This window comes from Cydia strobilella, chromosome 13, assembly GCF_947568885.1.
Source record: "Cydia strobilella chromosome 13, ilCydStro3.1, whole genome shotgun sequence".
Taxonomy (NCBI): Eukaryota; Metazoa; Arthropoda; class Insecta; order Lepidoptera; family Tortricidae; genus Cydia; species Cydia strobilella.
Window position 1 is genome coordinate 7,363,144 of NC_086053.1, and position 24,461 is coordinate 7,387,604.

The 24,461-nt window shown below is 40.3% G+C and overlaps 2 protein-coding genes across 2 annotated transcripts in view; one reads left to right on the top strand and one right to left on the bottom strand.

Annotated features, from left to right (window-relative positions):
* The window catches only part of LOC134746681 (transcription initiation factor TFIID subunit 11), a 198,677-nt gene that overhangs the window by 3,406 nt on the left and 170,810 nt on the right, over nucleotides 1–24,461 (bottom strand). The window lies entirely within an intron of this gene.
* On the top strand, nucleotides 236–19,490 carry LOC134746582 (succinate dehydrogenase [ubiquinone] flavoprotein subunit, mitochondrial). Its single transcript, XM_063681002.1, has 13 exons — nucleotides 236–395; nucleotides 773–1,031; nucleotides 1,611–1,684; nucleotides 4,302–4,477; nucleotides 4,766–4,918; nucleotides 5,837–5,994; nucleotides 6,455–6,619; nucleotides 7,100–7,299; nucleotides 7,964–8,161; nucleotides 10,596–10,740; nucleotides 15,261–15,496; nucleotides 16,081–16,247; nucleotides 18,954–19,490. The coding sequence occupies exons 1-12, from the start codon at nucleotides 348–350 to the stop codon at nucleotides 16,234–16,236; spliced, it is 1,968 nt and encodes a 655-aa protein (XP_063537072.1). The 5' UTR covers nucleotides 236–347; the 3' UTR covers nucleotides 16,237–16,247; nucleotides 18,954–19,490.

Sequence of the window (24,461 nt, forward strand, 5' to 3'; positions counted from 1 at the left end):
ACTTTCAAAAATTCAGAACCAACTCAGCACGTCTAGCACATCTTGCCGCAACTTGCGCGACTTCATATATCAAATGTGACAGAATGTGACAACATATGAAGTCACACGAGGTGCGGCAACATGTGCTAGACGTGTAGAACTACTGAAAATATTTTAGTGAATGGCAACTTTTTAAGTTGCTAAATACACTATAGGTACAGGAATCTGCATCAAAATGTAAAAAAAAATGTCAAGGATCGGTAGCTGCGTTTGACACTTTTTTTTGACAGTACAATCTCCACGAAAACTTCGATCGCTAGTGTATTTTTATTAAATTTGATCTCAGGGTGCGAACAGAGAGTTCCATCATGAGTTCAATTATGAAAGCCGCCGTTTCCCGAAGCCCTGCGTCATTGGTAAGTCGCCATAAAAGTATCTTATAAAAGAAAACAAGTTATGTAATACATTCTCAGATGTTTTGATCGGCCACATTAAGTATTTTCTACTTAAAAATTGCGAAACGTATTTAAAATTGCTTTATATTAATATTTGACATCTATTTAAACATCTTATAGGTTTGGTTCGACATCAATATTTTTTCCAGGTTGTCCCATTGTTTCCCGGATTTTTCTGGAATTCTGAATGTTTTAGGAAGACATATTTGTAAACAAACATATAATTGTTTAAATTTCCAGCAGCGGCATTGCTTTTTAATTAAGTAGTCATTATATTCATGAAGATAACTGACTCACTATGTCACATTTGGGTTACATAGCTATAATTTGTGTTGCAGGCATCATATTTATACCGAAGACTCCACTTAACAGTGGGAGGTGCTGCTAAAGATGGTGGCTCATCAAACACAAACATGACCAAGGCCTATACTGTGGTTGACCACAAGCACGATGCCTTGGTCATCGGAGCCGGAGGCGCTGGGTTGCGTGCGGCTTTCGGTCTGGTGCAGGAGGGGTTCAAAACTGCCGTAGTTACCAAGCTGTTCCCTACCAGGTCTCATACTGTTGCAGCTCAGGGTGGGATCAATGCTGCTTTAGGTATGTGTTATTTACCTGTAGTTTAAATCTTTAAAATAATAATTAAAATTAAAAACTACTTTAGAATATCCCTAATAAATTTCCAAAAAAGTGCGATTAACTCAGCTTATAAAATGTTTACTATAGAACCTTAAAATTTTCCCCCCTTTTTGTTCAAGTAATTCTAGAAAGTATCTGGTTAAATGTTTTAGAGTTAGAGGAAGTCTTAATTGCTTATTTTGAAGGTACTAATGATAACTCATTAAATGAAATATAAGTATTGTTTGGAGATTATTGACTCAATATTAAAATCAAAGGTGAGTCTAACTAAATTGCTAAAAATAGCAATTTAGAACTCCCATTTAAAAAGTATATTAAATTGTTGGATCTCTTCACTTTAAATAGGTGTTTTATCATACATTTATTTTTATTTATATGTTTTGGAGGGCTTAGGGTCTTTTGAGACATTTGCATTAAGAAATCTTCTTCTTTTGATAATAATTTTTAAGAATGTTTTTTATTATAATTCAGTAAAGATTGGCCATTTTAAAAATATGCTAAACAGTGTTTTAATAATGATTTAATTTTATTATTTTCAAGGTAATATGGAGGAAGATAACTGGCTATGGCATATGTATGACACAGTGAAAGGCTCTGATTGGCTGGGAGATCAGGTAAATTATATTTAAAGTACCTAATTTAATTAACATTTTATTTTTGACAATGCATTACAGCCTAGTGACAGACAGACAGACGGACAGTGGAGTCTTAGTAATAGGGTCCCGTTTTTACCCTTTGGGTACGGAACCCTAAAAAATACAAAAAAATGTGTATATACAGGGTGGCTAAAGAATGGGAACACCCAATAATTCCGAAATATGGTTTTCCGAATTTCATAAGCACGACATTCATAATCCCGATTTTTATAAGTCCGAAATATCAAAATTAAGATTTTTAAAAACACGATGGAAGAAAATCACGAATGTGCTATTTCCGAAAATTTGAAATCAGATTGTCATTTTACCGAAAGCTTAAAGTTCCGATTTAACACTTCCGAAAAAATGTTTTTTCGAATTCTTAAATTCCGAAAGACCATTGTCCGATCGGAAATAAGATAATTCGGAATTCAGAAATTCGGTCTTTTGTAAGGTCGGAAATATGAAATTCGTGATATTCAAATGAAGACACGTTTCGTTTGAGTAATTCGGTATTCAGAAATTCGGTCTTTTGTAAGGTCGGAAAAATGAAATTCCTGATATTCAAATGAAGACTCACGTTTTAGTAATTATTACGGGTGCCTGTCGTGCCGCATCATGTTAAATTCGGCATTCTTAAATTCGGCATAAAATATTTTTGGCATAAAAATTCGGCATGAATAAATTCGGATTCGGAGATTCGACCTCCAAGAAAACGAACTGTTGCCAGATAAGTGGGTTAGGTTAGGTTATTACTGCGACTCCGGCATTTTTTGGCAATAGGAATGCACTTATTTTTTAGTCTCCATATAGATAAAAGATTTTTTTCTTTGTATTTATTATTTTTATATGATTTTAACCCATGTTCTTTTACTGATATGTGTTAAAAATTGTTAAATAACAAACGAAACCGTCAACGCCATCTAGCCGAGAAAGGTGTGGGCGCAATCTGTCCGAGAATCAATTTTTCTTGATTTGCAAGGCACGTTTTTTCCTTAGATTATATTCATCTTATACGGAGTTATATAGGTCTTTGGCAAAAGGTACCACATGTGTCAGGATAATTTCAAGCTGATCAAGTTCATGTTGCTAACCCCAATTGGTAGCTCATTATTTTTGCTATGAATGACTGTCGTTCGTACTCTAGTAATTTGTTTAGTTTACATGTGTTTCCTTCTATTCTCGCAAACTACGAGTATTGTCATGCAAATAGCTCTCAATTATGAGGGCCCTTGCATACTAAATGCGGTAAACCTACTTTAGTCAATGGCGCAAATATTATACAACTTAAGGCTTTACGTCAATAGCATAAGGAAAAAAAAAATATAGCGGTTCATCACTTATTACCTACGTGACATTCTAGGACAAATACATTGAAATCAAAAAACTGTAAAAAGTTCTAATCCACGTTTCACGTGTATGATTGATTATACTCACAGCTACATATTTTATTGAATTTCACCAATGAGATGGGCCGGTCGAAGTATTCAGCAGATGGCGCCAGCATAGCTTGCCCTGTCAATCCCTAGAATTGCGTTAAATTTTTGATTTTCTAATGCCCTGGATGCCAGCCCTTTAAGCCAAATCTCATAGAAAAAGGGGCAAGCTATGATGGCGCCATCTCTGCAAACCTTTGACAGTTGCCAACCCCATTGTGCCGCACCATGCTTAACGATTTTACGACACATTTAAAAAATATATATTTTCACTGTACGACAGGAGCTAACACGAATTTCTTAATCTACAGTCATTCACGCTTTAAATCGCTTTCATGCATGCACGATTCGTTGTTTTTCATTGGACGATCGTGATGCACATGTAAAGTGGTGTAATTTGCGGAACTAACTAGATATAAGTAGTTTTAGGTTACCAGCCACGGCAACGACATACTGACTTGCTTTTGTATGTTTAGAGCCAAGGTCGTGTTTATACAGCTTTAGTTGTTTAATGTACCTATATCGAGATGCGGTACCTTCTGGGATCATACATGCTTTTAGATTGTGGTTTGTCTTTCCGGTCCATGACAGTTGACTAATCAAGGCCAAGAAGTTGCTTTCTATATGAGTTTCTTTACGAAATAGCGTAGTTTTAGTTTTTATTGGTACATGCGACGTTCACACGTAACAAACTATGGCAAAAGTTTCGATGAAAGTCCTTTTTCTCTTTTGGATTATTTTTAAAATACGTCGCATTGCCTATATCAACAATAAGAGATTAGATATATTTTGTAAACAATGCAGATAGTGACTTAAAGACATCGAAAACAAAACGTGATGTAAATATGGCCGGAGTTACCTACTGTATGTATTTTTAGCTTATACACGAGGACTATTTCAGGGCGTCTCGTCGACTAAGGACCCGTAGTGGAGGGCCGTTAGAAGTAAAATGCAAAAACCTCGGAGCTAGAGTACTTCAAACAGATTTTTGTGAAACTGTTTGGATTGCATTGCTTAATTCAAAGAAATATACGACCCCAAAACCTTATTCCCGAGCCCAGTGTTGGCCGAACGTTACGTAACGGACGGTTACAGTTTAAGGTTCAATTTGTACTAGTTAATGGCCCGAGCCGATCTGTTGAACCATTTTCATTTATCAGGACGCCATCCATTACATGACTCGCGAAGCGCCGCACGCCGTTATCGAGCTGGACAACTATGGCATGCCATTCTCCCGCACACCAGAGGGCCGCATCTACCAGCGCGCGTTCGGCGGCCAGTCGCTCAAGTTCGGCAAGGGCGGCCAGGCGCATCGATGCTGCGCCGTGGCGGACAGGTAATCTATACCTGACCAGGGCTGCTTTGTTGCAATTAGGCGCTACAAGTACTGAGCTGGCAAACTAAAGGATGCCGTTGTCTCAAATACCCTCAAATACATGAGGACCGCATTTACCAGCGCGGGTTCGGTGGCCATTCGCTCATATAAAATTTCACATTTTGTTGTTATAAATTACCTATGCTGATGCTGTAATGATAGCTGTTACAGAACCTTTTAGAAATGAAAACATCTACACAAGTCTGATTACTAAATTATACCTCAAATTTAAAAAAATTCTGACTACAGAACTGGACATTCCCTGCTACATACTCTCTACGGCCAATCCCTCCGCTACGACTGCGAGTACTTCATCGAGTACTTCGCGTTGGACCTTCTGATGGAGGATGGCGTTTGCAAGGGCTGCATTGCCATCAACCTCGAGGACGGCACACTGCACAGGTACAATTCTTCAGAACTGGCCACTCCCTGCTACATACACTACGGCCAATACATCCGCTACTGCGAGTATTTCGCGTTGGCGCCCTGCTGATGGATGGCGTCTGCCAGGGCTGCATTGCCATCAACCTCAAGGACGGGACGGCACAATGCTCAGGTAAAACGCGTCTTCAATTTCGGTGGCTTTTCATTGCGTCAACCAATCACTATCGCACCTTTAGCATAACAGGTGTTTTATGCAAGCAATTAAAAGCAAGTATTGACATAATTCTTAAAATACTTATCAACACTTGCCGACAAGTTAACGGACAAAACATTGGTTGATTGATCCAATATTCGTTTTGATCAGTCAGTGCCATAATTAGGCTGCCGTTGGCATCTGCCTGTCCAACGGGTTTAACTATAATTTTCTTTAAAACTCTTTTTCGGTGTTAGTAAGTAGTAACTTTGAAGCTGTCATAACATGAATTGCCTGGCCAAAGTAGCCAACTATTTCCGTCCCTAAAAAAATAAAGGGCACATTTTGATAAATATTGCTTATAATTTCTAGAATTTACATTTAAAGGTACGAGTTTGAACCCGGTGACGCGTCACGTGGCCGCGTCATGTCGCTGTGTTATAATTTCGACTCCGACTGCAGAACGATAGCTAACGCCATATGCAGGTGGTTCCGAGTGAGAATGAGAGGCAATACTGATCTGCGGTCCGACGACACGTCGCTGACTTCGAATGGTATTTCATAGAAATACCGACGATATACGCGAGGACACGTCGCGACATGTGGCCGGGTTCCAACTGATCATTATTCAAATAGGCCTAAAGCCCAACAAGCACTTGCTAATCGTTAGTTTACTAGTGAGAAAAATGATCTGCCATTCTATAACTGTGTTTGATGAAGGATGTTTTTACTGTGCTTATCAGGTTCCAAGCCAAGAACACGATCCTGGCGACGGGTGGAACTGGCCGCTCATACTTCAGCTGCACGTCCGCGCACACGTGCACCGGCGACGGCACGGCCATGGCCGCTCGCGCCGGCCTGCAGAACGAGGACATGGAGTTCGTGCAGTTCCACCCCACAGGTACCTTCTATTCTAATTCTATCAGAGGGCCTACCGCGAACCACGTTCCACGTGTTGCCTCCCTGTCACAATTACCTACCAATTTACAAAGTGCGACAGAGAGGCAACACGTGCACGTCCTCTGGTGGTTCGCGGTAGGCCCTCAGGACCTCCAATAATTGTTCCATACGTATGGGAATCTTATTATTAGGGTTTTCATTTGTGGCTTTTCTTATACCTTTAACTTGATTACTGATTAGTGTCTGAAAGGTTTTTAGCTGTTGAAAAACACGGACAGACAGACAGACGGACAGTGGAGTCTTAATAATAGGGTCCCGTTTTTACCCTTTAGGTACGGAAACCTAAAAAAAAACAAAAACGTTACATTTTTCAAGACTTCCAAATATTGGTAAATGTACTTATATTTCTTTTCAAAAATAGTAGAATGTTTTATGAGTAAATTAACGAATAAAATTCGCAGGCATCTATGGAGCTGGCTGCTTGATCACTGAGGGCTGCCGCGGTGAAGGTGGTTTCCTCGTGAACGCGAAGGGCGAACGATTCATGGAGCGTTACGCGCCCGTCGCCAAGGACCTGGCCAGCCGTGACGTCGTGTCTCGCGCCATGACTGTTGAGATAATGGAAGGTAAGAGACTGTTCATTTGTGAGGATTGGTGACTGCTGCGGCGAGGATTACTCTTGAACGCAAAGGGCTAGTGCTTTAAGAGCTTAGAATCTTTTACTTATCACTCGGTAGCTCCTTATTGGCGCTAAGTGATGTCTTCAGGAATGTCTTTACTAAGCGTCGCATAACTGCGTGATACCTTGCGCGGTAAATGGTCTGCTATCTTCAACCTGAATCGGTATACTTGACATTATCATTCTCCGCCAGACAGGCGGCACCAGCAGCAGGTGCTGCTGCACGGCAGCATTGGCGTGAAGGGTCCTTAAGTATTCGGTTTACATCACAGCGGCCCATTAAATCTGATGGATGAGCCTGGTGAGAAGGGCACCATTATCTAGAGATGCGTAGGGCATCAAAATGTGTCAATGGTTGCACTGAATGGCGTCCTGAATATTATAGTTATACCATGTGGACATACATACTTGTATTACTTGTCTCCAGGGCGCGGCTGCGGGCCCGAGAAGGACCACGTGCACCTGCAGCTGCACCACCTGCCGCCCGACCAGCTGAAGCAGCGCCTGCCCGGCATCTCCGAGACCGCCATGATCTTCGCCGGCGTCGACGTCACCAAGGAGCCCATCCCCGTGCTCCCCACAGTTCACTACAACATGGGAGGCACGCCCACCAACTACCGCGGAGAGGTCTGTAGTGTGTCTTACACCTCCTGCCCCCGACGCACGCAGTAACTTGTGACAGTAAAATTAAACTTTCCAAACTTCCAACTACTTTCACTCTTTAGTTGCCATTTTATGTGTTTCTTTGTTTCTTAATTGCTTTCGTGCGGCATTTATCGTATTTTATTTTGCTTAGAGACGAGTCAGAACTGAAAATTACCTATAATCTCAGTAATTCATATGGTCCTTTTTCATATCAAATTTTAGGCTATTCATCTTCCGTCTATACTGTATAAAATAATTGTAGTTAGTACGCATACATATTGAGCGACTACGCAAACTAAACAACTGGAGAAGGTAGAACCTTGAATTTCTATATGGACGTAGTCGCAAGCGGAGGCTAGCATTGTCCATAGAGCACGATTCCCACCGACCGGCTGGAGTCGGACCGCGTCGAAGTGCATTTCACTATGTACTATTCATTATGTAATTTATGTATGACAGACGCGATGGAGTCCGTCCGGAGCCGTCCGCGTCCGGGAGGCGCCGACCGGCTTGCGGCCGTACAAATGTGAAATGCGCTCCGACGCCGCCCGGTCGGTGGGAATCGTTCATAAATCCCACGTGTACTTGCTCAGTCAGTGATTTCGGTTCTTGATATTCATTCTACAACATTATTTTTGTTGATCAGGTGATCACCCATTACAACGGGCAGGACAAGGTGGTCCCCGGACTGTTCGCGGCCGGCGAGGCGTCGTGTGCGTCGGTGCACGGCGCCAACCGGCTCGGCGCCAACTCGCTGCTCGACATCGTGGTGTTCGGCCGCGCCTGCGCCATCACCGTCGCCGACACCTCCCGCCCCGGCGACGCCCAGGCGCCGCTCAAGGACGTGAGTTACTACGAGTACAGCCATACACATCGGACAAGACAAACCAGTTCCCGGACTATACGCTCGGCGCCAACTCGCTGCTCGACATCGTGGTGTTCGGCCGCGCCTGCGCCATCACCGTCGCCGACACCTCCCGCCCCGGCGACGCCCAGGCGCCGCTCAAGGACGTGAGTTACTACGAGTACAGCCATACACATCGGACAAGACAAACCAGTTCCCGGACTATACGCTCGGCGCCAACTCGCTGCTCGACATCGTGGTGTTCGGCCGCGCCTGCGCCATCACCGTCGCCGACACCTCCCGCCCCGGCGACGCCCAGGCGCCGCTCAAGGACGTGAGTTACTACGAGTACAGCCATACACATCGGACAAGACAAACCAGTTCCCGGACTATACGCTCGGCGCCAACTCGCTGCTCGACATCGTGGTGTTCGGCCGCGCCTGCGCCATCACCGTCGCCGACACCTCCCGCCCCGGCGACGCCCAGGCGCCGCTCAAGGACGTGAGTTACTACGAGTACAGCCATACACATCGGACAAGACAAACCAGTTCCCGGACTATACGCTCGGCGCCAACTCGCTGCTCGACATCGTGGTGTTCGGCCGCGCCTGCGCCATCACCGTCGCCGACACCTCCCGCCCCGGCGACGCCCAGGCGCCGCTCAAGGACGTGAGTTACTACGAGTACAGCCATACACATCGGACAAGACAAACCAGTTCCCGGACTATACGCTCGGCGCCAACTCGCTGCTCGACATCGTGGTGTTCGGCCGCGCCTGCGCCATCACCGTCGCCGACACCTCCCGCCCCGGCGACGCCCAGGCGCCGCTCAAGGACGTGAGTTACTACGAGTACAGCCATACACATCGGACAAGACAAACCAGTTCCCGGACTATACGCTCGGCGCCAACTCGCTGCTCGACATCGTGGTGTTCGGCCGCGCCTGCGCCATCACCGTCGCCGACACCTCCCGCCCCGGCGACGCCCAGGCGCCGCTCAAGGACGTGAGTTACTACGAGTACAGCCATACACATCGGACAAGACAAACCAGTTCCCGGACTATACGCTCGGCGCCAACTCGCTGCTCGACATCGTGGTGTTCGGCCGCGCCTGCGCCATCACCGTCGCCGACACCTCCCGCCCCGGCGACGCCCAGGCGCCGCTCAAGGACGTGAGTTACTACGAGTACAGCCATACACATCGGACAAGACAAACCAGTTCCCGGACTATACGCTCGGCGCCAACTCGCTGCTCGACATCGTGGTGTTCGGCCGCGCCTGCGCCATCACCGTCGCCGACACCTCCCGCCCCGGCGACGCCCAGGCGCCGCTCAAGGACGTGAGTTACTACGAGTACAGCCATACACATCGGACAAGACAAACCAGTTCCCGGACTATACGCTCGGCGCCAACTCGCTGCTCGACATCGTGGTGTTCGGCCGCGCCTGTGCCATCACCGTGAATCTCACAACAATGTAAGTGTTGTTGTGAGAAACCACAGCCGGCGTGAAACTATTAAGTACAGCATAGCTTCACATTATAAGCACCGAGAACCGACTGGCTACACCGTTACCGCTCCTTGTCGCGTGCGCAAGACAGAGAATGCTGTCGAATCGTGAAACGAGAGGAAGACGCAAGATCTATGCGCGCAGCTTCGTGGTGATGCTGAATTTTAACGATTCGATGAGTAGTTTACGTTTGTTTTGCATATTTTGTTAGTTAATGAAAATACCGGGATCCCGGTATTTCAAAATTAAATACCGGTATTGAAATCTACCATAAAAAAGGTGGGATCCCGAAATACCGGGATCCCGGTATTGGAAGCCCTACACACCACTACGATTTTATCTTAGTTTGAATTAATAATGTACTGTTTAATCGCAGCGACAAAACAATTTGCTATTTTTTCTCTTACACATGTTCGATAAATCGTTGTAATGTGATTTACTACGCGTCACGTGTGTTTTTCCATTTCTGGGAAAATGCCAGTCATCAGTGGTGAATCTGATGGCATAGTTGCCTTTTTGTTAGAGGTTCTCTTTCATTGATGTTATTATTCCTTCATGACATTCATTCATTTATTTTTAATTGACTCGAACCATTCCTTTCATATTAAGGCTCACACAAATGGAATAGATTCAATATATGGATGGCGGTTCATCTTAAAAATATACTTTCAAGTGATTTTCTATAGAAACTCATACATCAACTAAATAATAACAGTGTCTCGAAAGACATGTCCTTGGTTGTCCTTGATACTTAACCCTTTATAAGGCATAGGGGTGTCAGGAATTATGCAAAATTGAACCCTTTTGAAATAAAGTTCATAGTAAGGTGGGAAATATTTTCCCTTTGCCATATAAAGGGTTTAACCTAAAGCGCAAAAATAAAACATCTCACACGTTAAAATATATATTATAAGACACAAATTTTACAGACAACTGGTGAAGCCAGCGTTGCGAACTTGGACAAGATCCGCTACGCAGACGGCGGCATCTCCACCGCGGACCTGCGCCTACGGATGCAGAAGTGCATGCAGAAAAACGCGGCCGTGTTCCGGCAGAAGAGCACGCTCGAGGAGGGTGAGTACACTAACGAGTGCGACAGGGACGGATGCTCTGTCCACAACTGTGACTGTGACATAGCATCTCCACCGCAGACCTGCGCCTCAGAATGCAGAATTTTGTAATAATTACGTGGTATATATAGAATGAAAACAGTTCTAAAAAATTGTGAACATCCCTATTTCAAAAATGGATTTAACAGGTTTACACTCTTAATCTTAACCAACGATAAGTATTAGTTACCCAAGGATAGATATAACTCCGTAATAGATGGATACAGATTACAGTCTAAGGAAAAAACGTGTCTCGAAAATTAAGAAAATTTGATTCTCGATCAGAGGGCGCTACTAGCTTTGGCCTACTGTCGTATAGATGGCGTTGACGGTTTCGTTTGTTATTTAACAATTTTAACGCATATCAGTGAAAGAACATGGGTCAAAATCATAAAAATAATTAATGCAAATAAAAAAAATCATTTATCCATATTTAAATACATTTTATCGTATTTTTATAAATCTTCATTTTTAGTTTAAAAAAAATTAAAAATAAAATAAATAATCATTTATTTTCAGGCATGGCCCATAGAAGTGTTAGTAACAAAAAACTTAAATACTAATGTTAAACAGTGCAATTAATTAAAACCTACCATTGAAATCAATATACTTAGAGCTAGGACTAGGACAATACAATACCGGGTGAGCCGTACACATTTACATTAGGTACATAAAACATTTACTATTACATTAAAATTTAAAATTTGACTAGTATTACAATCATAAATAATCAGTCAATAATCATAATAAAGTGTGTCGATAGATGGCAGTGAACTTACAGTGGTTACAAAATCTACTATGACAGTACCGCTCTATCTTATTATATCCTCTTTGTAGTTAACTAATAAAAGAGTACCGTGCTAAGGTACCAGAGGTAAATCGAAAACTTTTTTTTTTTTTGTGTTTAAACTATTGCACAAGCAAAGAAAAATGTACAAATGGCGGACTTAATGCCAAAAGGCATTCTCTACCAGTCAACCATTAGGTCAAACAGAGACATAAATGTTGGTGCAGGATAGATTCATAAATTATAACGAGAAATAGAACCAAAAAAATTCAAATTTTATGTATATATATATAAACATAATAACGTAAACTAACAAAATTATGATTAAATACTAATACTTATATGATATACCTATACAAAAGATAAACTAATACATATTAGTACATACAAGATGGAGAACATTATTTAAATTCTTCTGACAGAAGATGCTTGCGGAGTAGACGCTTAAAAACAGGCTTGCTTGGGGCTTGTCGAATCGAGAGAGGAAGGGAATTCCAGAGACGGATTGCCTCAATGGAGAAAGAGTTGGACATAAAACCAGTACGGTGAGAAGGGATGGAGAGTTTGAGTGAGCGGGAGGAACGCAGTTCACAGCCTGGACGGGGGGCGACAAAAGTGAATTTACATTTAAGATATCCTGGTGTAGAAGGCTCGAACAAGATGGAAAATAATATACTCAGGATTCTAAGGGACCTACGCCGCTTATTCTACAAAAATCAATTTTTAATTTTATTAATAACGATAACGACCCATGTCCATTGGGGTTTTGTGACCAATGAAGACGGACTAATAATGAACAATTGTCATAAATCAAGAGCACGCACATGTGGAATTGTGAATACACCGAACTGCGTCGCCCAGGACGCCCAGGGATCTTCCTTGTATAGAAATAGAAATACCGCGTGCGCCAAAGATTTATCAAAAATAGACTCTCTGTCCAAAACCTTACAGTCACAAGTTGTATCGCAATAGTCAATGCATTATTCGAACTCGCACTAAATAGAAAGGTTATACCTAAACCATGTGCGTAATAATTAGACGGTCCGTTGGTACCCTTCAAAATTTTTTTGCTACAAAATCTGGTAGTTGTCGACAAAAAAGCTTAGAGAAAAAACGAGTTTTTTGATCGGCAGCGTGTGGCCGGCAAAGACGAACTTAAATGTTTCAATTGTTTCTGACATAAATGGTTTAACCTTTTTTTTATGATGATCCCTCGAATACAATGAGTCCTATTGTGCTAAAGTAAAGCTTTAGAATGCTCTGTTACATGCTTGAACCTGTTGTACAAATACGTGTAAAGATTTTTTGAGACTTGCAACTTACTCATTGGCGGTTCCTGATAAATGTTCTACACGTGTGTATTTTTAATAGGCTTTAATTATTTTAAGACTGACTATTATGCAAATATGCAGTACGTATTTCTTCACTTAATATAGTGGCTATATGGGGTCCCAGCGCGCACAAATTGTTTGCAGAAATCGCGAAGCGTCTGGTTGACGTAACTGGTGACCGAAGAGCTGGCGGCTTCCTCGCACAACGTATCAGCATCGCGAATCACGATACAGCGAGGAAATGCCAACATCCTTGGTACAATGCCTCAAGAGCCTATTTTAGATTAAAGCTAGTTATTAATTTCGTTTACGTAGTACCACTGTATATATCTTGTATGTAAATAAAGAGTTTACACTATTTATATAATGAAATAAAATAAATGTATGTACATAGTTTATGCATGTATGCACTTATTGCACTTACAAAGTACGGTATAGGAATAGGACCATTTTTAAGTCTAAAAAAATAAAAGATTTTTTCCCTCGGTCTTTAGACAAATTCACAATTGCAACATGTGGAAAAATATGAATTCTGTTATCAAATATCGTTCATATCAAAATGCGTATATCAAAGGTCGTGTCCTAAATTAAGGGCATCATTGCTCCGTCTACGTTGTTTAAAAGTTACGAGTAAATATAGCGTTTCACGGTTAAACTAGCTAGCGTTTGTTTTAACAATAATGTTCGTATCGGTGTACAGAGTACAGACTTTCTAAACTGCATATGATGTCGACGCGTCACTGATTTTTAGGGTTCCGTACCCAAAGGGTAAAAACGGGACCCTATTACTAAGACTCCACTGTCCGTCTGTCACCAGGCTGTATCTCATGAACCGTGATAGCTAGACAGTTGAAATTTTCATAGATGATGTATTTCTGTTGCCGCTATAGCAACAAATACTAAAAAGTACGGAACCCTCGGTGGGCGAGTCCCACTCGCACTTGTCCGGTTTTTTTATCACTCGTTGCAGATTACAATGTATCTATTTGATTATGATTGTAGCCATTGTTTGTATTTTTACTTACCCCTTATTCATTTAGTTAAATTATGTTCTATCCCTTTCTTACAAATACATAAGTCTAAATGACAGATAAAGACAAACTATTCATAGCCGTTTATTAATAACGCCATTATACACGGTGTTTTTTTTTAACTCCGTTAACTTCGGGGTGTGGCTAAAGTACACATTTAAGGAAACTGAATGGCATAGTTTTTTTTTCGTTAAAAGTAATTAATAGCTTTGCTGGAACACGGACATTAAATTTAAACCCCTAAACAATTGAAAACTATGATATCAATGTCACATTTCGAATATCGATCTTCCCAAATAGTACTTGCCTTTAGTAGCAAATGTATAAACTCATACTAAACACTAATCAATATGTAAACAGACCCTAAGGCAAGTGTACACGCTCGGAGGGGCCTTATCAGTTAAAAAAAAATCATTGATTATCTCCAAAATGGAGTTAATTAGAATACCGGTTTGAGAAAGTTACTTAATTTAAGCTCAGGAATGCACCCTGAAATAAACGGACTTTTAAACATACACCGTGTATACTTGATTATTTTATCGTAAGTAATTAACTGAATGAAGGGATAAGAACATACACAAATAAACTATGATATGTCTATATTTTCAAAGCACATACATATAGAAAATGTTTTGTGTCCAGTGTGGCTACCACCAGTTAGGCACTGACATAAACGCTATCCAGAACGTAACTTACATTCTATGCATCTCGCTCGTACTCGCATATTAGTGCGAACGAGATGTATAGAAAGTAAATTATGTAGACGTTAACGTATATGTCAGTTTTGACACTGTCAGTGACTCTTGGTACTGATTATGTACTGATACTACTGATAATAAATATAAAACGACAATCGTCATAGATGGAAACGTGTCGCAAGTACCATATTTATGTGAGATTTGTATGTTTTTAACAGGCATTCCAATGTCGGCCGTAAAATATTGCATAAGCTCTGATAGCATTGATTTATGTATGCACGCTATTCAATAAAATTGGTACTTTAACAAAATTAAAATATTTATTATATTAACGTAATATGGGGTTTCGGACAATGTGTTAAGATTTGCCTTTCATTCGCTCTTTAGTTATTCTAATATAATCCTAATATGGTCACGAAAACTCGCAATAATCACAAGACCACTATTTATATTAAATTTAAATACCTAGCATAGTAAAAGACTTCAGACCCTTTTTACTTTGACGGCGGATTTACTTAATGTAACATAGAGAGTTTTAAAACCTCCCATAATAATTGTAGCAAGCGTAATACGATAACCAACTGTTGGAGTAACCGGCCACACCACAGACATTCCACTCAAACCGCACATTGTTTCAGGCCACAAACAAATCCACGAGATCTACAAGCAGATCAAGGACGTAAAAATATCCGACCGCTCGCTGATATGGAACAGCGACCTGATCGAGACCCTGGAGCTTCAGAACCTGCTCCTCAACTCCGTGCAGATCGTGGAAGGCGCGCTGGTGAGGGAGGAGTCGCGCGGGGCGCACGCGCGCGAGGACTTCAAGACCAGGCGCGACGAATACGACTACTCCAAGCCTTTGGAGGGACAGGTCGGTACCGTCGTCCATTCCTAAACCTTATTCTATTGTCCATTCTGATAACCTGTCTGGCCTAGTGGCTAGTGACCTTGCCTATGAAGCCGATTAAGGTTATATTTGTGTGATGGGTGATGGGCATGGATATTTATTCCCGAGTCATGAGTGTTATCTAAGTATTCATATGAATAGTTGGTCAAGCAAATTTTGTCAGTAGAAAAAGGGGCGAAATTCAAATTTTCTATGGGACGATATGTTCGCGCCTACATTTTTCAAATTTGCCGCCTTTTTCTACTGACAGGATTTGCTTGATTCTAATTTTAATCGTAATTTCTTCTTTTCTTTTTGTTAATCTGATTACCATTACTCTATTGATTCCTTATTAAATTAATTACGTACTATTATAAATATTTGCGCAAAATTGTACTTAATCTTGTAATTGTATATAATTCTAACTTTACTAGACTGAGCAATGTATAAATTAAGATCATATGTTACCATATGTTCATTGTGAATAAACGATTTCATTCATTCATTCATTTGACCAACTATAAATATTTTCATCAGCACTAATTTACCTGTAATCTCTTCCGTAACAGACGAAGCTACCATTCGAGCAGCACTGGCGCAAGCACACACTAGCGGAAACAGACGCCGCAACCGGCGCGACCAAACTGTCGTACCGGCCTGTGATAGACCACACGCTCGACCAGGGCGAGTGCAAGACCGTGCCGCCGGTCATTAGGACCTACTAGGTTAAATTTAGGTGAGTTTGAGTGATGTCCCACAGCGATCCAGCAAGTTTGAGTGATGTCCCACAGCGATCCAGCAAGCTTCGAGAACTCTACTAGGTCGCCTCTTAATAGCTGCTGGTCCGATTGTTACGTTGCAACAGGGAAGGAATAGGCCATGCAGTCTGCAAGGCATTTGCAATGACTACAAGTGGAAAAGTTATCATAAATGTCAAACTCCGCAATCTCGTCGATCGATATTTTTTAATAGAAGAATATAAGGTGCGGCTTAACATGTATCAGTTTTATGAATATATATGGTTATATTTATTCGCGTATTTATTTTTGCGGTTAGAGGGTGGGAACATTAATTGCATGTTAAAAAATACGCAAGTAAGTATAACGGGTTAGCACATCAGTGCTAAATCAATCAATCAAATCAATCATGACTAGCACGTTATCTTTTCGCGGATTAGCAAAGTAATATTTTGGTATTAATGTATCAGATTATAGCAGCAATTTTGACTCAATAGTGAAACATATAAAAATGACAATAGAATAATACAATACAAGTTTTCAATGCATTACCGAAACTTAAATTATTCTGATTTTATATGTATTTATTTTAATTCTGTTTTCTCCCAAACCTACCCTATCAAGTTGACAGCGCGACGAGATTGCAGGGTCTAAGTATGACGTTTATACACTCCACACTGTTCTGTCAGAGTGGCTACATAGTTAGATTAGACGGATCTTAGGATGGTATTCCACCTGTGCAATGTTTTTGCGTCTCACTCTCATTAAGCAAAATGTGAGACGCAAATACACATTGGATAGGTGATAGGTGAAATACCATCTTTAGTATTAGTACCAAATCGTTTTAATCATAAAGAGTAAGTAGCTGATTTGATTGATTAGTATTAGTATGTACCTATATTATTTATGACGCTAAATACTCGTATGTTTATTTCCAAATGAACAATGTTTTAATGAAAAACATAAATTCCAAGCAGGGACCGGACAACCCTTTCCGCGATAAAACCTTTTCAATGGGCAACACTTAAACACGGCTAACACATTGAAAGACTTTCCCTTTTGAACTGCAAGCCCATTTATACGCTTACCTTTGACTAACGCTACAACGCTGTCTTAAAATTAATGCCTGAACTCCTAGTGGGAATTGTATTAGGATGCATGCTAAACCTATCATTTTATAATCTTATCTGTGTATTGTCACTGGCCTGTATCTGTTTTTTTCCCCAATAAAGAAAATAAAATAACCCTTACCGAAAAGCTAACCAAAAATAAGGCTAGCCCTTAATAAGGGTTACCCTTATCTTTAAGCGCTTTTATAAAGGTTTCCCTTTGCGTGAAAGAGACAGGATTAGTATATATCTACGGTAGTGTATGAAAAGGAAAGAAAATACGTGCCTAGTCAAAGAACGCCGCCGTCGCCGCCGACGATCGCTCGGATTCGAAGTAATGTGTGCTTTATGAACAAGGTAGACGACTTAAATTAGCACGCTTATATGCTAAAAGGGAAGCCCTTTATAAGGCTAACCCTTATAAGCAATATGCAAGGTGTTGGTGAGCGGATGATAAGGGTTTTGTAAGGGTATTTGGGCTACCGATTACTCAAATGTGGTAGCTTTATATAAGGGTTTTTAAAAGCAAAACAAAGGGTTTTGTCTGGCAAAGGGTATGGTGAGTTAAGCCTTATGCAATACCCTTATAAAACCCCGATAAGGGATAGCGGGCCGGTCCCTGATTCCAAGGAATGTTATGTGTGTCAATTGTACACATGTTTACGAGTTGCATAGACGTTTGTGCCAACAATTCCTACTATTGATATGCGGTAACAAAGATTGTATTATTATCGTATAAAATGAAAATGTTTACATATTTATTAGCAGTAATCTATCTACCCAGACAACGGTAATTGTTGTTATAACAACCAAATTAGCTACTGTAGAGATATTTGATAATAAATTTATTTTAATTGCTGTATTAAAATAATTTTCCTTAACTTTGGTTAGACTGACAATTAACCCTTCTTAAGGCAGAGGGAACACACATAGAGAACATTGATTTATAACTTTATTTCAAAGTGATAGGGTTCCATTTTTTTTTATACTACGTCGGTGGCAAACAAGCATACGGCCCGCCTGATGTTAAGCAGCCAATTCGCCTGTTGTCAATTTTGTGTAATTTCTCATAGCCGATTAAGGAAGTGCAGTTTACAATGCAAACATAGCTTATTCTTATTCTTTAGGCTACTATAGTTACTATATACCTATAGTTAGTTAGGTACTAGTTTCTTATCATTTATTGCTATAGGACCTTGATACTTGAATGTGTATACATTTGTCTTATTTCAATGGAATGTGTAGCAAAAGATCAAAGTTTTTTCTGTTCCCTAAAGTTAAGATTGAAGAAGATGCGCATAATTTCTAGTTTTGACTATCACCTAAAATCGATCCCGGTGTTGTTTTATTATTTTTGGCTGTAAAATTTGTTAGTTTTGGCTTTAAAAAAGAAAATGAGAACCTAAATCTATGTATCACCCTCGTATTTTCATTGTATACTTCCACTAAAAAACGTTTTTTCTAGCAGCGCATTGTGTGTTCGCGACCTAATTTGAATGTTTACGTATTAGGCAAGCCGGGGGATTTATATACGCTTTGCTGTTGTAACGATGCTAATTTGCACTCATTTATTAAAGTTTTTTGTTTGTGTTGCAGGTTATCTCTCCTCACGGGTGCTGACTGCTGACTGAGAAAAACAGTATTCATCGGCCGCCGCGCGTTTAGGCGTTTATTTCAACCATTATTTATGTCGTTATTTTATTTTAGTGTAGACTGTTTAAGTAATAACGTTTCAACAAGAATACTCCGTAAAATAGTACTAACTTCAGCTAATCTTAATGCAGTGTACAAATTCAGTGCCAGATAGTTTGTTACCAAATACGTATTTGCCTCTCTCACGCCAGCAACTTATTGTATATTTTTAATAGTTCAGCATTTATTTTTTCGATGTTTTGATGGACTCAGCAGCACCAGGTACTTAATAATTATGATAAATGTGATAAGCAATATTTTAGTGTTGCTTTTAAGTACCAACGAACGATACTTTTACCCATACCATTTATCAATACCTCATGAAATTCATTATATTGTAATTATTGAAGGTGATGACAATGACACCCAATCAAATGATGATTTTTTTTAGAAGTTAAGTGTACAAATGAAAATATACGTTTATTAATTGATACACCTTGTGGTACTGGTTTCATTTTACTCTATTATTCAATAATTAACCCACTCCTCAAAACCCAAAAACGGTCAACGACGGCCAAAGCCCAAAGGTAACGTGCCTTCTGTGATCCGTTACCAATTATATGATACGATAAGGTCATTAGATGTATACTTATGTTGAAACAATATGGAATTTGCAACATATGCAAAAAGTGCCGATAACGACCACCCGCCGCAAACTGTTATTCTTATTTATATGACTAGTCAAATTGATAGATGTACTAGTTAGACCAAGATACACGCAGTGCAAGTGTTATTTTAACCTTTTCGACGCCGTGTCAAACACAAAAGCTGTCATCCAGACGCCACGTCACCGAGGTGTCGAAACTGAAATTAAACTTTACTTTATGCATATGCATGTAGGTCTATGTGGCTCTGTGGTGTATGACCGATTAATCGGTCTTTGGCGTTGAACCTACGGTGCGTATATATCGGTCATTGGCGTCTAAAAGTATAACGTCAAACTTCTATGAAATTATGACGTATAAATAACACTTGCACGTGGTCTAATTATAACCTTTTCGCCGCCACGTCAATGAAGTAAAAAAATTGCACGTGAACAAACCTGACCAAAACAACGACTTGATATGAAGTCATGGCGTGTGGGGCACGAAATGTACGTAGGTACTGACCTTATATCAAGTCAATAGCGGCGAAAAGGTTAATTCAAATGACGAAGACAACTAAATATTGGCATAGAGTAACTTATACTAGAGCGGTACTGTCATAGTAAATTTTGTAACCCCAGTAAATTCACTGCCATCTGTCGACACACTTTAAAACTAAAAATAAATATTTATAAAAATACGATAAAATGTATTTAAATATGGATAAATGATTTTTTTTTATTTGCATTAATTATTTTTATGATTTTGACCCATGTTCTTACACTGATATGCGTTAAAATTATAAATAACAAACGAAACCGTCAACGCCCTCTATACGAGTGTAGGCCAAAACTAGTGGCGCCCTCTGATCGAGAATCAAATTTTCGTGATTTTCGAGGCACGTTTTTTCCTTAGACTGTATCCATCTATTACGGAGTTATATCTATCTTTGATATTGGAAAACTAGGTACGAAAGTAAAACCAAAGACTACGCGTAACTCCGTAAGTATTAGATGGATACAGTCTAAGGAAAAAACGTGCCTCGAAAATCGAGAAAATTTGATTCTCGAACAGATGGCGCTACCACGTTTTACCACCTTTGGCCTATTCTCGACTAGATGGCGTTGACGGTTTCGTTTGTTATTTAACAATTTTAACACGTATCAGTGAAAGAACATGGGTCAAAATCATATAAAAATAATATATAGGTATACAAATAAAAAAATCATTTATCCATATATACATATACATATTTTTTGATATTTTTAGTTTTAATCGTGTGTCGATAGATGGCATTGAATTTACTGTGGCTACAGAATTTAGTATGACAGCAAGTACTCCTCTAATATCCTATTATATCCTCTAGTAAAACGAAAAGACATAAAACGTTCACGAATAATGTTTATTGCGAACTCGTGATTTTATGTTACGACTATAGATAAAATCCAAGAGGAAAACGAGCACCCGATACAGCTAGGGGCCCCAACACAATACCTATTCTTACTTTCCAAGTATCTACGAATCTGGGGTTAGACGAGTAGTCACCTTAAACTTATCGATCCAGTGAAGCGTTCAGGCCGGCCTTTGCCCTGTGATACTATTATACTCTTTTGAGAAAGACGAACGAGCATGACATTATTATTCGAATGTGTATATTTTACATGCGCGAATACCTCTGTAGTTACTTTGTAATCCGTAACTTACTTTTGAGCGCTAAACTGTTGAACCAATAAAGGTAGACCGAGGATCAAGATAAAAAATTCCGTTAGGAGGTATTTGAAATAATTACCTACATTGGTATGTGCGCACTTAATTTGCACTTTACGTATCTCCTCTAACCCTGCAATGCCAGTGACAATATTTTAAATATCAACAGATTTTTTACTTCGACCCAATAGGCCGATTCGCCTGGGTCTACCCAACGATGATATTAGATATAGCAGACATAACCTACATTATTTTTGGAAATTCACCCCTTCGGAGGAGAAATGAGACAGGCTGATTCCATTCCGAGCGGAACCGCGGGCGCAGTGGTTACTTAGGTAGGTATACATATATTACAACATTATACCTACACGAAAAACTAATTTTGTTGCGCTTCCAAATGAACATGAGCGAGGGCTATCCAATAACTTACTGACGCAAGTAGATAGAAATATAAGATCAGCGTAATTTCTAAAGTAGGTCAAATTGTGACGCTTATTTTGCTCAATTTCACATCATTGACGTCAGGCGATGCAGCCTTACCGTGGAAGAAAACCGAGGTTAATACTAAAGGTTTATTGACGTATCAAATACCTATCGAGTAACCAGACTAATAGGCGAACTTTTGTCTGACTCGTTATCGCACTTTGATTTGAATATACCTGCCTACAAATGCATAATAAAATTTGGACATAGTTACCTACCTACCTATAAATAAATATGGAATTTACTAAAATCTTTATCAATGATTGTGTTTATATATTCATCTTTTGCTAATAAAATATCTACTTATTCATGTAAGAATAGATCCGCAGATGTGGCAGAATCACTTACTAGTTACCTACCTTCCTACTTTCTTCATATCCGCTGAATAGGTATGTCAATATCGGAATTTTAATCTAGGTACAGTCGCCATCAGATATATCGGAGCAGCCGAGGTGTTCACAATATCTGAACACGCACTCTAACGCCCTGACAATAAAGGCGTGTTCAGATATTTGTGAGCGCCTTAGCCGCTCCGATATATCTGATGGCAACTGTACTTTAAGAAATAATAAGTTTTAAAGAGATTATTTGAATTCACTACAAAGGCTTACCTTACCATATCTTAGTCTAAGTCAAGACATTGTCGTGTTGCTAACTCACTTATTATCACTCTTATGAGTCACTTCATGCATTAAAATTTAAACACTTCTTAATTATATTTGGGTTCTATTTTCGAGAACAGGGATCGAATCAGCCAAAGTTCCTTAACCACTGGCCGCGTTATCTGTCTTATTTATTCTTGTCGTGTGTTCCTATTGCATACCAAAACTTCGCGAGCATTCGACTCAGACTAACCAGGAAGAAGCTTCTAGGCTTCTAATAAATCTTGGCCAAACAATAGGCGCCAATAGAGTTCAAGAAGCACTCGATCACTTTTCAGAGACAATGTTTAAAAAAATCATAAAGAAATAATTATTCATTAGACATAGACAAGAATGAAGATAAACGATTGAAGAACCGATAGCCGTCAGTCTTATAATTCTATCTGTAGTGTAAATGTAGGAAATAGGCAGTGGCGTAACTAGGGGGGGGGGGCAAGTGCCCCGGGCGCCATCCAAGGGGGGGCGCCAAAATGGGCAAAAGGCAGCAGCAGGGAAACTTTTGTCAGTCGGGCTACCCGCGGTTTTCATCGATTTTTGACAAGTTTTGAGTCCTATCTCCAGGGGCGTAGCTAGAGGATATGGCGCCCGGGGCAGTCAGGGCGCAAATTTGGTGACTGCCCCGGGCGCCATATCTTCTAGCTACGCCCCTGGAGATAGGACTCAAAACTTGTCAAAAATCGATGAAAACCGCGGGTAGCCCCTTAAAAAGGCTATAGATAAATTATGACGAGTTTTTCTACCGGTCGGAAAACCGGTAGAACAAACCAACTTCGACATTTTACTGGTTTGGTTTAGGCGAGTGATCAACTGATCATTTATTTGCACAAAAACTGCAATTTTCGACATCTGACAGTCAACAATCGACAATATCAACATATCTCCAGCATGGCAATGTATTATTTATTTATCTAACTGAAGTGACGTCACTATGCATGACTACTTACCCCTTTTACAAGCAAGCTATCCTGTAGGTACATACGAGGCGAGGTACAAATATTCGCGGAATGAAGTATTTGCAAATTAAATAAAACAGAAGTGTTTTGTATTTTTTTTTTTTTTCATTATTTTTACCCTCGAGTTTAATGCATTTATCAGATCGACTAATTAATTTATGTAGACCCTTAAAATAATATTTTTTATCTTTGCCTTCAAAATGAGCCGAAATAGGCTCCTTCACTTCTTCATCGTCACAAAAAAAATAATCTCGTAGCTCTTTTTTTAAATTTGGGAACAAATAATAATCGCTGGGGGCCGGATCCGCGGGCTGTAGGGTGGGTGAACCAGCGATTCGAAGCCACACCTGTAGAGCAGCAGTCGCAATTCATGGCTCTTGTGAACCGGTGCATTGTCGTGCAACAGCAACACACCCTTTGACAGTTTTCCCCGCCTTTTTTCTTTAATGGCATGACGTAGTCTTTCTAATAGCATTGCATAATATGTCCCAGTTATGGTAACACCCTTGTTCTTGTAGTCGATCATGAGAATTCCTTTTGAATCCCAAAAAATCGCAGCCATCACCTTTTCGGCCTACTCTGATACCCTGAACTTCCTCGGAGGTGGTGCACCCTTCTTATGCCACTGTCTTATCTCCATCAGCCACAATTCGTTCCACTATCCACATAGTGGCAAGAATTGTAACTGGATACGAGACTTAACCCCACCCACGTAGGATACTATCCTACCCACGTAGGAAAGGATTGTCACCGCACAGAATCAAAAATTGCTTTTATGCTTCAACTCTTTTTTGCATCTGCTGCGGTTTTAGCATTCTCGCGGGTGTAGTAGGTACAATAAGTACAATAACATGTCTGTTCTTGATCGCGGTTAACCTAACACTCCTCCTCGCTTCGCTCGTCGTCGCACCTTTAGTAAGTTCCTAACGCCTTTAAAAATTATCGATTACTATCCCGTCTATCTTCATAATGGTTGATCTTAGAGAAAAACGATACATAACAAAATATACTTATTTTAACATT

Coding starts and splice junctions, on each gene's coding strand:
- LOC134746582 (XM_063681002.1), top strand. CDS start 348: ATGAGTTCAATTATGAAAGCCGCCGTTTCCCGAAGCCCTGCGTCATTG. Junction 1,685..4,301: donor CTGATTGGCTGGGAGATCAG/GTAAATTATATT, acceptor TTCATTTATCAG/GACGCCATCCATTACATGAC. Junction 15,497..16,080: donor CCAAGCCTTTGGAGGGACAG/GTCGGTACCGTC, acceptor CTTCCGTAACAG/ACGAAGCTACCATTCGAGCA.